This window comes from Harmonia axyridis, chromosome 4, assembly GCF_914767665.1.
Source record: "Harmonia axyridis chromosome 4, icHarAxyr1.1, whole genome shotgun sequence".
Classification (NCBI taxonomy): domain Eukaryota; kingdom Metazoa; phylum Arthropoda; class Insecta; order Coleoptera; family Coccinellidae; genus Harmonia; species Harmonia axyridis.
Window position 1 is genome coordinate 23321296 of NC_059504.1, and position 18136 is coordinate 23339431.

Genomic DNA, 18136 nt, shown 5'->3' on the forward strand with positions numbered 1-18136 from the left:
GGAAATGAACTACATACAAAGGTTGAGAACATTTAGGATAAAAACACTCTGACACTAGCACTAAACTTCCTTGTCCTTCACTCTTAAACCCCAATAGTGTATTACTTTCTATCTTGTAATCCCATTAACCACAGAGACATTCCAGTTTACTCATGAGTACCAAATATCCGAAAAAGCTTCAATTCCTTTGGAATTACTTTGACCAGATACGAATATCCATATCAAATTTTATCAAAATGAGATTATTTGAATTAGAAGTTTTAGGAATTTTATGTTTCCGAATGCAAAACATGCTCCTTAATCTGGAATTTCAACCTTCTACGACCTAAACAGGATAGCCATATACCATTTAAGTCATTTAAGAATTGTAGAAGTTTAGATTGTCACAAAGATTTGCAAACGCAGTCAGACACAAAACCAAAGTCATTTAGAATGGTCTTAAAAGCATTTTCAGTGAGGACATTTTGAAAAAGTGATGACAAAGTATTTCATTAGAGCTTAAATGTCATACTTACCTTGAATATTACAATAGAGAACAATGTTCGAGACTATAATCAAAAACATTTTAGGTTTTCGAATGTGTAATTTTCCATTTATTCAACATCATGAACTGAATAGCACATAGATAGAGAAATGGACTAGATCAACTTCAATTACTTGTTTTTTAAAGAAGAAACATTGTTTTAACTTCAATATATTTTTGACATTACGGATTCAAACATATGAACATGTATGAAAGAATGCTAGTATAACAGATTAAGCGCAATTAAAAATGACATTTGAAATTATGCTATCAAAAATACACTCAATTTTAATTGTGATTAATTTCACTAGAAGGATATTTGTTAATTTGGGGTATCAGATTAATATTTCATTATATGAATTATTCTTTGAATATCTGATCTAATCAATTGCAAGGAATAACATTGCTCTATCGATACAGGTCCTTAAAAAAAATATAACGAACCAAGAGGAACAAACTTTTAAAAATTTGCAACAGTTTGCTCCTACAATATGTCAGATAAAAGCTATAAATGCACCATCGTTTCTTTGATGTTATCAGAAAATAAAATTTTGTGGAATTTTTTCAAAAGGGAAACAATTCCAAGATGCACTTTTTTAAGTTCAAAATTATTCCACACATTTCTTTAATCTATTTTAGTGCGAATCTTTACTATGTTTAACAATAGTTACCTATCCATAGTTTAATAATTGATATTAAATATGTATGAGTCGATCCACTAATGACAGGATAATGAAGACTAATTCAACTAAACTTAAGAGAATTTCACAGAATAAAAGACTATATAAATAAAATAATGAGAAGAACGGCTTGAAGTTCAATGTTTGTAATGCCCGACAGATTTTTAGGAATTAGAACATTTAGAAGTTCGAACCTGAAGTCATGTGGGTATTATTTTTGTAATGAAGATATAACAAGGGGAGGTGTATTTCACTAGTTCTGTCAATTTTCCCACCAATCATCACGATTGTTGGAATTGTTTGTGTTGTTGCTGCTACTGCTGCTGTTGTAATTACCGCTGTAGTTGGTACTTCTGTCAAATCCGCCATTACTGGGATATGAACCTCCTAAAAAATTAACCACTCATTGAAAAAAAGATCACAAATATTAAGAGGTTTAATATGATTATTTTCTTCGTCAGTTGACTGCAAGAATTATCAAAGGTAATATCACAAGTGCTTCGAGAATATTATTGAATATAGATAAAATCACTCGTCCTAACGGACTCGTGATTTTATCTATATTCGGTTTGTTTGAATGTTTTTGCCTCAAATAAACAAGTAAGTGAAAATCAAAAATTATCTGATAAAATTTGAAGAACGAGTTGTATTTGATACAAATTTTTTTTCAAGTATTTAAATGTTCACTATTCTCTTGGGTGATGGCACTGAATCGGTTTGTGTTCATTTTTTAATATTATACTTTAAGCTGTCAATAATTACGAATTTCCAAACACCGAAAGGTAAAATTGATGTAATTAAATATATAATAATGACGAATTCAAAGTAAAATTTTGACGTATCAATGTAAACAAGGTATTATCGATGAGGAAGTAGTATTATCGTAAGTAATTGCACAAGTGCATCAAAATTACCGATAATTTTGCATGACAGCGTGTTGTCATAAAAACTGCATGAGTTCATTTTCATTTTTGGAGAAAGAGCCCGACACCGAAGGTGGAGGGCTCTTTCTCCAAAAATGAAAATGACCGAATGCAGTTTTTCAAAGAAAACACGCTGGAATGCGAAATTATCCGGTCATTTTGATGCACGAGTGTAATTCGGGGGAATATTTCCCGAATAAACTGTTACATTACTTGTCAAACTAATTTAGAATGGAATTGCCATAGATTCGAACTGTGTAAGATGCATAGAAACTATGCATCTATGAACAGGACAATTATCGCAGTGCAGTTTCGCTTCCTACAATGCAATTATCGCTGTAATTTTCGATAATTGTTCTCCAAATACATAGAATATTTGACAGGAGGGAAATATTCAGTATAATCACAAATGATTGGCCGGAATAATGCATTGCTATTAGTTGAAACTAAGATGCATAGAATCTCTGGTGTGTGTTCTGATTCGATTTTGTTACAAAATTTTTGAGATATCCAGATTTTGGTGTTTTGCTTCACCAGAGTTCTGTAAAGTGGCGCTCTTCAGAAATTCCCGCTATCTGCCAGGTGCCGTTTAAAAATGAGTAACTGATTTTAGACTTAACAAACTTTCAAAAAAAATTAAAATTCAGTTCCTATCGAGTTTTTAATTAAATTAATGGAATATAATGACAGAGTATAGAAGATTACACGAGCATAGAATATTATTGTTCTATAGTAAGATGTCTAAAAATATGGTGAATGCACTCGTCAAATTTTGAATGCAATGACATTCGACCAAATTGAAAATATTAGTTTTAGTTCGTGGCGGCGCCGCAATGTCATACTTGTCATTTCCGTTGATTTTGATTGGATACATTAATTAGAACCCGATACTGACCAATCAAAAGTGATGTGTAATCGAGTATCGTGCAAAGTCGTGAAACAAAACACGAAACGTTTACTGGAATGAATTCAAATATTTGTAATAGAGAGAGAGAGTTTATTGGTATTTCAATTACAAGAATTACTTCCATAGATCATAACTATAATGAAAGATATACATATAGGTACATAATGGCACAAACCTCGTAAATAATAAATAACAAGAATCTTAATTTGTTGATAGCGCTACCTACAGTTGACATAACGAAGCTTAACTAATATTCTCAAAATTGGCAAAACAAAAGCTCACGAGAGCCGAGAATCAAGAGAAATGTTAAATATATACGATGTATGCGCCATCTGAAACAGACGCGATCCCTCGAAATCCAGTAGGTATAAATCTGAAAAATCTCCCGTTTTGTCTGAAAGTTTTACAGGTATAAGTAGACACACCAGGTTTTCTTTGCACCTTAGTTGAAACCACCAAAATGTCAGATTTTGACATGTGAAAAAAATAATCAATTTAATTTTTCAACTAAAAATAAAGACTCACCACTGTTTCCATATCCATTGCTGAAACCACCACCAGAGGAACGGTTGCTCCGGGTCATATTGCCAGGCTGTTGACGGTAATCTCTACTGCCGAAATTACCACCCGAACTGCCACCAAACCGCCCTTTACCACCTCTGCGGCTAGAGCTCTGAACACGCCCGTCGGCAGCTATACTCTCCAACCAAGAAGGATATTCCTGTTTGGCTTCTACCAAAAGATCCAACATTCCGCTGGCAAGGTTCTGGTTGCGTTTGTTGAAGAAAGAAGTAGCTACTCCCAAGTTACCCATTCTTCCTGCAAAAACAAATAACACCTTTAGCATTGAAATAAAGTTGACAACAATAGGCACTATGTAAAATATATTTTGAAAAATTTGTCAGATAGCCTATTCCAAAAATGGAGAGTGGATTAGTTCAAGTTAGAAATTGTAGGATTTTATATATGATGCCTACCGGTACGTCCAATTCTATGCACATATTCCTCAATATCAGACGGCAAATCAAAATTGATGACATGTTTCACATGTGGTATATCAAGTCCTCTGGCAGCTACAGCAGTAGCTACCAAGATCGGCGTGTTTCCAGATCTAAACTGCTTCAAAGCATCTTCTCTTTCTCTTTGGATACGATCACCGTGGATTGAAGTTACAGGATAACCCTCATTGTGTAGGAATTCTTCCAGAGAATCCGCTCCTTTTTTAGTCTCCACGAAAACGAGTGTTAGATGTTCTGCAGAGGGTTGGGTTAGATCTGCTGCATTCAGCAAGTCCAATAAAAAGGATCGTTTATCATGTTCTTCCACCCAATAGAGCTGAAATTATGACATTTATGGAAAATCTGTATAGATAGTAACAAAAGTCCAATTCACACTCATTTAGGATTAGTGGTTGTTCAAATATAATGAGAATTACACATATTTCGGTTGAGATAAAGTTATTGACAGTTTTGTATCAGCAGGCTGAAACTCCTAAACTTACCTTTTGAGTAATATTTTGGGAGGTGGAACCAACTCTTCCTACAGCCAAGAAAATGTAATTGTCAAGGAAATCTCTGGCTAATTTTTGGATGGGAGAAGGGAAAGTGGCTGAGAACATCAAAGTTTGGCGTTTGCCTGTCTTGGGCATATTTTCATTCTCAACAATCTTCCTGATTTGAACTTCGAAACCCATGTCCAACATACGATCTGCCTCATCAAGAACTAAGTATTGACAATAATCAAGACCGATTCTACCTCTTTCAATCATATCCAATAGTCTTCCAGGTGTTGCTACCAACAGATGGCACCCACGGTCCAAATCGTTCATTTGTTCTTTTATCAATGCCCCACCATAACTGAAAAATAAAAATTATATTTTTGGATATCGATAACCGATTTGAAGCAGAGAATAATTAAAAATTGGAACTTTCAATGAAAAATACTGATAGAGATTTTTTTATATTGATAATTGAAAGGTTTCCTCTGAAATATAGTGAGAATGAAAACGTTCGAAAATATCAAATTGATAACATTATTTGAAATGTTGATTAGTTGAGGTTTGAAAACTGATCATTACAACTATGGTTCAATATAAACAATGAAAGATATTTATATGGATTTCTTTTTTTTAGCCCATGTTAAAATTTACAGGAAGCTTTAGTTAGCCAGATACTTACACTACACAGGGGCGTACTCGAGATCTATAAGCAAACTTTCTGCTCTCATCGTATATTTGTGTGGCCAATTCTCTTGTCGGTGCCAAAACCAAGCCTAGCGGGTACTGCTTGCGGCGGCTTCTACCATGAGTGATATTTGGGGGACCACGTTCGTACATCTGATTCAGAATGGGTACCAGGAAAGCGGCAGTTTTCCCGGAGCCTGTTTGGGCGCAGGCCATCACATCTCTCTTTCCTATAATGATAGGAATTGCGTATTTTTGTACTGGAGTAGGAGTATCATAGCGCGCCAACGCGATGTTACTACGGATGATCTCAGTCAGCTGTACTTCCTCAAACTGAAAAAATAAATAATGTTGAATAAATCAGATACAGTGCAGGTAACATTGAAGAAATATACTCTTGAGCATTCATCTCTGGATGAAATTTGTTGTTGACTATAGAAAGTGTTAAAGATTATTGAATTATTGCCCACTGGTGGTATTTCATATCTTACTATTTACAGTGCAAAAAAAAATTGAAATTCATATTTCAGTTTAGTTGTTCATTAAATAGTTCTGATGGAAAGAATTTATGTTCCAGACCTTAGTCAACTTAATAACTTTCAAAGATGATTCATCATCATTATTTCAGTCCATTTATTTTACTGCCATGACATCATGAAATGATTTCTAGTATTTTACCAGACTGCATTTTTTCTTAGTTTCAGCATAAAAACAACATCAACAACTGGTTGTCAAAATATTATCGCGCTTTGAGGTTTTGAAAATTTAGTAGTTCTGAGAACGAATTTATCTTGTTTCATCAGAAATAAACTCAATTAGTGATGTTATTATGGAATTTAAAATTGAATGGGATTGCGTTTCATTTCTGTTGTTGTTAAAATGTACTTATTGTAGATTTAATTATATTTGGAATTTAATAAAGATGATATCTTAAGAAGTAAAAACCGTTCTAGATTATTAAATGATTTTTTTTATTGAATTCTGAAATAGTTTTAAGTATTCTGCAAATTTACAAATCACTATATCGGGTGTCCCAAGGTGAGTGGCCTATTAGATTATTATGGAAACTATTGATGGTAAAGATTTCAAATTTTGTGGATAGATATTTGGCCATGTAAGGTACATTTTTAAAATAATTTCACATTTCCAGTGTTGCCGGATGTACGACAATTTGGCAACAACTTTGTTATTTTGAATGGGACATCCGGTATTTCTATTTTTTTTATGATACTCCATAAAATATTAAATCTATTCACTCTTACTTTTCCATCCCTATCTTCAACGGTTTTTGAGTTATTAATTATTTTTCGAAATTTTAGATCAAATTGGCGTATTACGAAAATGACTCTAGTTCGCTCAATATTTGAGATTTAAGTCAGAAATTTTGCAAGTCGTTAGATATTGATCTGATCTGTGTCACTGCTTCTGAATTATGGTTGTCAATAATACAGGACGGACCAAAAAAAATCATCATTTGCCAAGTTACGAAATAGTAAAAAAGTCTGTGTAAGTGAATAGAAAAATTGTAGAATGTGTTGTACTGATTCCAAAAATTGAAAAATATACTAGGTGTCCAATTTAAAAAAATAGACTTTTTTACAATTTTGTAACTTGGCAAATGATGATTTTTTTTGGTCCGTCCTGTATTATTGACAACCATAATTCAGAAGCAGTGACAGAGATCAGATCAATATCTAACGACTTGCAAAATTTCTGACTGAAATCTCAAATATTGAGCGAACTAGAGTCATTTTCGTAATACGCCAATTTGATCTAAAATTTCGAAAAATAATTAATAACTCAAAAACCGTTAAAGATAGGGATGGAAAAGTAAGAGTGAATAGATTTAATATTTTATGGAGTATCATAAAAAAAATAGAAATACCGGATGTCCCATTCAAAATAACAAAGTTGTTGCCAAATTGTCGTACATCCGGCAACACTGGAAATGTGAAATTATTTTAAAAATGTACCTTACATGGCCAAATATCTATCCACAAAATTTGAAATCTTTACCATCAATAGTTTCCATAATAATCTAATAGGCCACTCACCTTGGGACACCCGATATAGGTGGTCTGAAAAACACTGTAATTTTTGAAAAATGACAATAAATGGCATGCCCTGATTTTTTTTCCTCTCAGATATTTGAGTGAGTAGTCTTCATTTTTTGTTAAGACATGTTGTGCCTAAGAAGATTGTATTTTTTTTTTTTTGGTTTGGTGACGTAATTTAAGAGAAATGAATATTTTTTAATTGATTTGCATTTCATGTTTTGTACGGAGGCTGGCAGTATACTTTCCACGCATATAGTTTCGAAGGGATAAGATTATTCATAATAATATCAATTAAGTATAAGCCAATTTCAAGAAATCATCAAAATATTTGTATGATGGAAACAGCCCAAATAACTATCTAACATATAGTCCATCATCAAAATTATAACAACAATCAGAAATATGGTATGGGCCCGAATTATAACAAAAGTTGAGGAAATATGAGAAAATCTCATCAAATTGCCAAAGAAACTAACCACCTAACGTTCCTACACCTTACCAGAGACCAAAATCTTGTTACTAAGGGTATCAGATTTAAACTCTCAATGAGAGGCAGAAGGGTAGACAGAGTCTCCAATAGATCAAGATCAAAGAAACATCCCAAATAACTATCTAACAAAATATTCGAAAACATTCATTAATGAAAAAAAAGGATTTCTTTCAGCTTCTCGGTGGCAATAAATCATATCAATTTGTTCCTCAATGTGTAACTCATGGTGGAATTGAATTTATAAGTATTATAACAAAATACAGAGTAAATGAAAATATATTTAGAACTTGAGATATCAAATCAAACTGCACCACATTTCAATTATAATGGAATTATTAAAAAAGTTCACAGACATCTGAGCGATTAATATTAATGAGACTTTTTCAGCTGCGAATATGCAGTTTTTTGAACTTCATAAGAGAATTCAGACTATGTTGTTTTTTTAAAACGGCCTACTTCGGACAAAGACCAGGAAGGCGACAACACCCCTGCATGAATAATATAAGAGACTGGACAATGATGAATGTCCAAACACTGGTCCATAACATCCAAAAGAGCGAAAATTTGCTTAAATTATGATTTTAAGGAAGGTGCTACTACTCACAGATGTAATGTGATTAGGAGTTTTGTCTCCGGTTGCTTCAACAGGTATATCTTCATACTTGCTAAAGTTGATTCCAGTGTTGCCTGTACCAAACAGATCAAGTTCCACATGTTCGTCCCGAGGCAGGGGGGTTGTCCAGTCGGTACTGTCCCCTCCTCTGCGGTTCTCGCTCCATCTTCCGTTGTCACGGCCCCCACCACCATCTCGACCGTTGTCACGCCTGTTGTCCCGGCCATTCTCCCTGTCGTCCGAAAACCGCTGGTTTCCTCTCGGTTCTTGCCTATCTGAGGGGTCCTGTTGCCAGCGGTCATTACGCTGCTGCAAGTCACGCTCCCTGTCCTGAAAACGATCCCTGCCGCCTCTGCCCCAATCTCCCCCTTCCCGTTCCCCCCTCGGTTCATCCTCACCACGTCTGTTTCTGTAATCGGAAAAATTGTTCGTAAGTCGAATTGGTTAAAATCAATCTAATAGTCTCATATCATTTTTGTGGATATAATGATGATGATCAGTTCTGATAATGACCTGTCACATAATTCTATTGGCGATTAAAATATTTTGTATATGTAAATTATTGAACAACACAAGGAATAGCAATAACTATATTTCATGTAAATATTATTCAGTCATGTTGAGTCATATGCTTTTTGTAGAACTATCTCTTATATAAGTTTCAAACTTAGAAATACCCTCAAATAAAATCAATGGTAGTGTGGCTATATTCTTAAGAAATAACTTGAAATAAACAGAAACCATAGGAACCAAAGGTATGTTGAGCAATGGGGTCTCACTTCACCTGTAGTAAACTACAATGCAAATATTAGCGCTGTATATCAACCACCAACCAATGATAAATATAGTTATACTCAGTCGTAAACGTCATTTTGAAGAAAGACAGAAATGTATAGTGGTCGGTGATATGAACTCAATCATTCTACTGAAAACCTGGCTTGTGACACATACCTTGACTGCATCAAATTTAATTATGAAATTAAAGAAGTGATGGCTCCCTTAATAGATCACATTATAGCCCCTAAGCCAATGAAATGCAAAGTATCTACAGTGTACATGCAAATCTCAAATCTTAAAATGCTACTTGTTAATATAAAAATGAAAAGAATGACGAAATTCCCAGTTCACATTAAAACCATAATGAAAATGAACTACTATCAACGATATCATCTATAATATTGTAAAGAAAAAACTAATGAATAATTCAAACAATTTGGATGATTTAATAAATATCATAATATATGCCAAACATCAAACATCAACAAAGAATATAGAAATACATCTCAAGAACATCAATGTTTGGTATTAAAGTTACATAGATAAAATAATTGAAGACAAATAAACAAACTAGCCAAAAAATAAGATTGTATTAGGTTGAATTTCAAGAATAAAAAATGAGGATGTCTAAAATTATTATTAAACAGAAAACAAATATGAAAAGTTCAAGCCAGCAGAAATAATATCAAAAAAATGTGGAAAATTCTGAACTCTCATAACAGTCGAGAATGAAAATCGCACATTGCCTTTCCTTGTAAAATATAATAGAAGATTCTATGAAAAAAGGAAAATTGCAAATATACTACATATGCCCTTCATCAATGCAGATAAATCACTTCAAGAAAATATTTGAAAAACCCACATGAAATTTACCTGAAATTATTAGTGATAGATCTATTCTCATGTAGACAACAGATTTGAGAAATATTTTTTACATCAAGAAAAAAGTGCACTAGGACCTGACTTTAACAATACATAATTATAATAATATGATCCTATCAGAAAAGTGAAATTATTGTCAACAATTAGTCAAGCATTAGCTGGAAACTTTCCAGATAGTACCAAAATCACTAAAGTCATACCATATTCAAAAAAAGCAAAAGAACTTACCCTGACAACTATAGACCGATATCCCCAAAATTTTCAAAAATAATAGGAAAAAATTAAAAAAAAAAAAAAAATACCAAAATTTCTCCATGAGTCAGTATGAATTCCAAGAAAGAAGTTTCACAGAGGATGCGGCTATAGATCTGATGTAGCAATTGATACAAAAACTGGATGGAGGTGAGTACATATAGCACACTTGTACTTGATAAAAAAAATACTGTATTCACCTCCTTTGGTACTAGTCAAGGAAAAACAAGATCTATTCATCATGTCAAATACTTAGGGCATTATGTATCAAATCCGAAATGCAATCTTCATATTAAAAAAATTGTCGAAACACTTATTGCCTTATTGTTGCATTTAGGGGGTAAGAAAATTCATCACTTGTGAAAAACTCCACTACTCGTCAGATATTCAGTCTATGCTAAATTACATGTGTGTGATATGGAGAAATACATCCAAAACAATTCAAGACAAATACAAATGCTGCATCTGTTTTCAGATTTCCTTATGACATGCCAACAACTATGTTATACAGGGAATCACGGTTGATGAAAATCGACAAAACAATCATTCTCAACCAGTATAAATGAATATACAAAATAAATAATAATCAAGAATGATTTACTGGTGGAGAAATCTGGAGAGTTGCATCAACACAATACCAGAAAAAAAGATAAATTTCGTCTCAAGAAAGTAAATTCTGAGCAGAAGACCTCCTGTTTATTGAAGTATCAAGGAATACATCAACTTACCTATAACTATGAGACTGATAGTTATTTGAAATTATTTAAATGTATAAAACCTTATATCCACGGGAACAACTTATAAGTTGATTTGTAGATTCAATGTAATAATGAATGGAAAAAATTATAAATTTGTAGTGCCCACTTTAAAAAAGAGTAAAAAAAAAGGAGTGCCTAGCTGCATGCTTAATGCAACAAATATAATTTGATTCTGCAGGCTTTGGTAAAATTGAAAAAATCCTGTCTTTTTATCAGTGGTGTAATTGTTTTTTTGCCTGTCGTCTCCGTATCGGAGAAATCCAACATACAGTGTCTACGACCTAGTAACCTCTAAAGATGATTACTGCAGTAGTAAGTGAAACGTCAGGTGAAAAATGATTTGACCACTGCTCAAAAAAAAAAACTTTCCAATTTTATCGAATATGATTTTGGATCTCATTGAAAAAATTAATTATTTAATTTATTTTCAGTTGTATTTTTTGTATTATGTATTGTTATTCTTTATGTAATGCTATTACACAAATTATTAAAATCAAATTAACATTTGATTAATTAATTTAATTAACATTAAGGGGTTTATTATGACAAAATTGAATGTTGTTCCATTAAAAAACCTTAATTTCAGTGATAGAAAAATACTATGTAATTTAGACATTACTTGATCGACTATGTCTGAAACCACTAAATTGTTTATCAAGTTAAAATAAAATAATACCAATATTTGTGATGTTCAATAATATAATAAATCCATTTAGTGTTATCCCGACTGTCTCAGGACTCTGCATGGCCTCTCAGAATCTTAGAGCTTGTACAAGTTAAAAGAGCCAATTGTGTTCTGTGTGGACTATTTTACTGCGTCTCAATGCCACTTAACAGCACCATTAATTTTTTCCCAACAGAAAATGGTTAGATAGTCCCCCATAAGTGAAAAAATGTTAAAAATTTATTCAATATTTAGGAATGTCTGATTTATCAGATTATAAATTGAAATATAATTCCTTTATGAAGTGAAATAAGTGCCCTTGGAATAAATTTCTGCAAGTAAATCTAATTCCCAGGTAATGAAATACCATCCAATTTTCATCAAAATTATTTGGAGGTTACCTTCATTGTTTTGGTTGTGATTTGTAAGTATTTGTTTGTTGAAAATGAGTTCAAATAAATGTTTAATAGGCTATTGTTGATGTTATAATATGGTTAGTTTGATGATTCTATCAACTTATTGAACAATACTGATATCAAAAAAGTAAACATGAATGTTATTAATTCTTATGAAATATTTCCTTAGGTTGATTTGCACAAAAATAAATGGAAAGGAAATATGATCATAGGGGTTATTTTGAATCTGTAGTTGTGAAAGCTTACATGTGAAAAATGCAATTTTCACATGCACATGATTATTTGCTACTGATAAAAATATTTCCGAGAAATATAACTTAAAAAGTCCCCACAACAAAATTAATGAGCAATAATAATCATGTCACCAGGCAGAAAATAGCTCAATAATTTCTATACTAATTATCCTAGGCAATCTCTCAGAAGCTTAAAGCTTGTACAGTCAGGAGAACAAATTGTGTTCGGTGTAGGTTTTGTTGCTGTATCTCAGCCCTATTTTAGGCACAGCACTGCTAATTTTTTTAACCAATAGCAGAAGTATTTAAAGAAGATAATAAGGTTCTCATGTTTCTGATGTGAAGAATGAAAATGTCAAGAGTCAAATTTTTGATTTTTAGTATAAATCAAAAAATAATAACAATCCATAAAAGGTTATAAATAAAAAATATGTATATAAATCAGACTGTTTGAGAAACAAACTTCTCTTTATCTAACTTTCAGTCATTCATTCCAAACTTCATCATATTACATTGAAGAGTAACATATTCCCATAAAATATGTTTCAACCTCAATTAACCTAGACGGACACAAACATTACATACTCAAATATAAAATTCAAACTATATTTACAAATTTTGAGATTTACCTTGAATTAAAGCTTGAAAAGTCTCTATTATCACGCCCACCACGATTATAATTGCTTCGATTCCCTCCAGGATTATCCTGCCTGTGTTCGTTTCTGTCTTTATCCGGACTGGTTTCAGACACCTTATTCCTTAAATGAGGGGGAATATAGCGGCCGCTAGACTGACGGCCCTGCAAGTCCAGACCAGCAAACTGAAAACAATAACGGAAATACTAATCACACCAATTAAACAATTAGTATTCAGTTCAATTCACCTAAGGAATACTAAACAACAGAAAAAAAATATATAAAATTGATCGATTCTTATAGGAAGCTATAATATATCATCCTTTTACTTTTCACAAAAAAGCTTTTAAATCGTTCATAAGTAAAGAATTTCATATTATATAAATTAATGAATCATAAATTTATTATCTCTCTTTCTTTTTTATTACTTCACAACATAATTTAAGGTTATGATTTTTGCAGACGTTTCATGAATATTAACTTCACTAGGAACCAATTGTGCATATTGGAAATCATTATCTTTCCGTTAATTGTTTGATTAGAAAAAAAAAGAAATGAATAAAGCTGAATAAACAGATAATAAATTGAGTGCAACTAACTTTCAAAATGAATAATAGACATATTTTAGACTTATAATACAAGAATATACATCTCTATAGAAATTACATTTTGTCGATCGATATTAGAAATAGAAGTGACCTCCATTGTCAAGTCTTCCGGGTCAAAAAAACGTGGTGAAAAGGATTAATGAAAATGATTCAACCTACCTGCTGCTCTAGACCTGATCCATTTTGGTTGGGTGCATCACTCATATTACTTCAAATCAAGGCGAATAGTAGAAGTTTTTACGAAAAAAACCTCTGATAATTATTGTTTCAAGTATTGGAAAAGCGTCTTTGGCAGACAGTACAGAACTGACAGAGACAATTTGACAGCACCAAATCATGCGCATTCTGAAGACAGACAAAAATGTTTTTCAGGTTTACCAAAACAATACTTCAAAAATTAAATACCCTATACTATAAACCGTATAAAAATTAATTTCTTTTTTTATAATTAATAAAACAAATTGACAAAACACTACGTGGGGAAGGTAAGAGGTAAAAAACACGTTTTCGGAAAAATCGAGATTTATTTAAACTTTTTTCGACCCTTCACAAGTGAGTAAATCGGATATTAACGGTTATCGAAATGCTTGTATTTCTGATTCTAATTTAGAAAGGAAATTTAAATATTATCTAGTCACAAGAACAAGCAATAACTTATTTTTCGATTTTAAATCAATTTTTTTCAAAGCCGCAAAGTCTATTCTGCATTTTGGTTTAAATTTGAGGCGAAGGTGTACAATCGGATGATGCGGACGAACCATTATTTTCAATTTTAATAGATGTTTGAGACATTCTCGGTGCGAAGATGTTAATTTGATAAAAAAATATTTGTGAAATTCGTTGAAATTAAAAAAAAAATTAATTTATTCTTCCGGGAAGATTTCTTAGAAAAAGTAGATAATGCCGCCCCTCTAGAGCGGGCCCTGTGGTTTCAGGTTCTTTTATTCAGTTTTGACTTTATAAAAAGGTGGAACATTTTTTTTCTTTAAGATTATCGAGTAAAATAATCGGATTATCCGGATGAACCATTATTTTAAATGCGAATGAGCCCACGCTCAACACTAGTTAATTTTATATGAAAATGAAAAATATTATAATATAACGGAATGTGGTATGAAATAATGAAACTTCTTACATTTCTTAGAAAGAAAGTTGAAAATGATGAAAAGAAATCTTTTTTTGTAGATTTTGCTTTCCATTCTGAGGAATCAACCGGATTGGATAATTTCAAAGAAAAATAATTCAGGAGCCTCCCCAAATGGCAATGAAATTCGTCAACGGTCAGCAAAGCGAACGCCAACAAGCCTTTGATGGTTTTTGATATTAATTAAATTTGTCAGTATTTCTTCCTGTTGTCGCTGACCGAATTAAATCTCATTCGGTACTTCGAACTTCTACACATGTGATTTTTGTTGATCAATATATAGTCGCCCATATAATACAGTGAAGAAAGCAGAAAATATGTTTTTTTGTTTTTCGTAATGGTAATTGGAAATAAATTTAAGATATGTATATTATATAAAGAAATAGGTGTAGGTACATTTTTAAAAGTTTTGCTTGTATTTTCACTTACTTATATATTTTCACATCGAAATGGAACACTGTAGATATAGAAATATTTAATATAGATATAGAAATTATAAAAGCGGTCCTAGCCTTAAACTTTGGGGGGAGAGGGGGCCGCCCTTATGGGTTTCGAGTTTTTTTATGTGACCAACTATTTAAATCGGTATCAAGTCCTAACCTCTCAAAAATATTTATATTTTTACATTTATGAGGTCGCTAATAGTGAAAGAACGTGCCGAGAGTGATTTCAATGCTTCAAGAACGGTGATTTTGACGTCGAAGACCAGCATGGCGGTGGAAGAGAGAAGGTTTTCAAAGGTGCAGAATTGGAGGCATTACTTGACCAAGACTCGTGTCAAAAGCAACAAAGAATTGGTAGGATCATTGGGTGTGACGCAACAAGCCATTTCAAAACGCCTGAAAGTTATGAAAATGATTCAGAAACAAGAAAATGTGGTCCCGTACGAGTTGAAGCCGAGAGATGTTTAACGGCGTTTGTTTGCTGCTTATAACGCAAAGACGGAAGGGATTTCTGCATCGCATTGTGACTGGAGACGAAAAATGTGTTCATTACGATAATCCCAAGCGTAGAAAATCATGAGATTATCCCGACCATGCTTCCACGTCGACGGCCAAACCGAATATTCACGTTTCCAAGTTTATACTCTGTATTTGGTAGGACCAGCTCGGCGTGGCGTATTATAAGTTGTTAAAACCGACTGAAACAATCACAGGCGATCGTTATCGAACGCAGTTAATGCGTTTGAGCCGAGTATTGAAAGACAAACGGTCGCAATACAACGAGAGACATGATGAACTGATTTTACAGTATGACAATGTCCGACCCCATGTTGCTAAAGTGGTCAAGATAAACTTGGAAACGTTGAAATGGGAAGTCATCCTAGCCCACCCGCCGTATTCTCCAGACGTTGCTTCCTTGTTACGATCAATGGCACACGGCCTGGCTGACCAGCACTTCCGGTCTTATGAAGACGTAAAAAATTGGATCGAATCGTGGGTCGTTTCAAAATATGACCATCAATTTTTTCAACGCGGAATTCGTACGCTGCCCGAAAGATGGGAGAAAGTAGTGGCCAGCGATGGATATTACTTAGAATAATAAATGTATATAACCAGTGTTTTACAATAAGGCCTCGAATTTCGGAAAACAACGGCAGAAGCAAAGTTGTACGCCTGTGTATTATAATATATTTATTTACTTATCAGGGTTTTAACCATTCAGGTGGAAATAAATATAAAAATTGAATAGTATGTCGCTTGTTTAATATGAAAAAAAGCAGACAATTGGCAACTACAACACAAAATCTAATTTGGTCTTTGAACCCTTTGAAAACCTTGTAATCACAGCGTCCTCGTCAGCATGAATATCCCTGTGAATGTTTAGGACTACTAAACCAAATCCGATGCAAATCTCGGAAAAACCAGATAGAAAAAATCCTAGAAAAATTTGCCCAAACAATAAAAAAGGATTATAAAACCATCAAACGTGTGCCGACAGTAACAGTTACAGCCGATAGCCGTAAATACTTCTGCAATTTTTGAAATACGAAACATATTATGCGTGTTCTTTTTCCTATTCAAATCACGGAAAAAACTTCATATAGAAAATATTCCGGAAAAATTTGGCCTTTTTGGTCTAGCAACAACAAGGGTAATAACATCATAAAACATTTCAAACGTGCCGACAGTAACAGCTGAATTTAAATCTGCAATTTCAGTTGAAACACTTTCTTTAGGGATGAGGATTGTAAACCTATCGCTACGAGCTATTCATTCATTTTTATGATACCCTTAATTGTATTCTTATCTATTTTGAAGATATTAAATTCTTCGAAATAATTTGTTCATATTTATGCCGTTACAGTTTGTGTACCAATTGCGTAATTTTTGTACACTTCGACGGAAAAGATGTGAATTTTGTAATTCACAACTAATATTGTTATTAATTCCATTTCGTACCTTGTCTGCTTGAAAGTGGTAGGTGGTTCCATTTTGGAAGAGGGGTCAAGACCCCCCTGGGAACGCGCTTGAAATTATATAGATATAAGAAATCGTTTTATTCCTATGATTCTCTAACAAAGCTAAATAATTTTTTTACAGTTAAACAAAATAGGAAATATTTTGCAGACGTGTATTATTGGCAAGCAAACCTTTTTTTTATTGGAACAAGCATTACACTTCAGATTCTTATTTCCAAATTACCGACAATTACCGCAGGTTGTCATTATTTCATAATTTAATATTTTATTGCCTTCCGTTACCAATAAACATCATATCGAATAACTAAATAATTTTCCATGACGGCAAATTAGTATTAAATAATTTGTTTATTAATTTGAGGAATAATCATGGAAATTTGCATAAAAACTAGTTTGCCATCATTAAAAATCATTTCTAACCTAACCTATTATTTGTTAGGTTAAGTAAGGTAAGGTTTGGTTAGGAATGATTATTATTGATAGTTTTCAATGATGTCAAAATAGTTTTTATACAGATTTCTAGGATTTTTTTTTTAAACGTGAATTCAAAAATTTGGCAGTTGGTTTAAACTGAGCCCAAAATGGACCTAAAATTATGGTATAATCAGATTTTCCATAAAAATCGCTTAGCTTGTTGGTGCGATTTCTTCCACAAATGAAGACCAAAAACTTTTTCAATAAGTAACTTAGCCTTAAACCTAAAATTATGCCCAAAAAAAGTCGAAAATCCCAAAGTGGATCTGCTAGCTTCAATGGGCTAATTTTATTACCCTTCTTTGCTGTTAGTAGACAAATTATTCTGGAATTTTTTCTATCTGAAGTTTTTTCCAAGATTTGAATAGGGTTTAATTTAGTCATTTTCTAGGGGGCCACATTTTGGCTGTTCAGAAGACCATTTGCCTGATGGCTGAGGGTCAGTGCGACAATTTCAATGTTCAACATTAGCTCACAAATGAATGAAAAATAAAAA

General features: G+C 32.8%; 1 protein-coding gene across 1 annotated transcript; it reads right to left on the reverse strand.

Annotated features, from left to right (window-relative positions):
- Window positions 1-563: 563 nt before the first annotated feature.
- Window positions 564-13923, reverse strand: LOC123677760 (ATP-dependent RNA helicase DDX3X). Its single transcript, XM_045614453.1, has 8 exons — window positions 13760-13923; window positions 12987-13177; window positions 8367-8784; window positions 5211-5548; window positions 4535-4889; window positions 4011-4368; window positions 3559-3852; window positions 564-1590 (listed from the first exon to the last, which is right to left on the reverse strand). Exons 1-8 carry the CDS (start codon window positions 13802-13804, stop codon window positions 1466-1468), a joined length of 2124 nt encoding a protein of 707 aa, XP_045470409.1. The 5' UTR covers window positions 13805-13923; the 3' UTR covers window positions 564-1465.
- Window positions 13924-18136: the final 4213 nt, after the last annotated feature.

Excerpts from the sequence above, each read along its gene's own strand:
- LOC123677760 (XM_045614453.1), bottom strand. The coding sequence starts at position 13,804 with ATGAGTGATGCACCCAACCAAAATGGATCAGGTCTAGAGCAGCAG. Across the intron at positions 8,785-12,986 it reads TTTTCAAGCTTTAATTCAAG|AAACAGACGTGGTGAGGATG; the intron begins GTAAATCTCAAA and ends TTCCGATTACAG. Across the intron at positions 1,591-3,558 it reads CAATGGATATGGAAACAGTG|GAGGTTCATATCCCAGTAAT; the intron begins GTGAGTCTTTAT and ends TTAATTTTTTAG.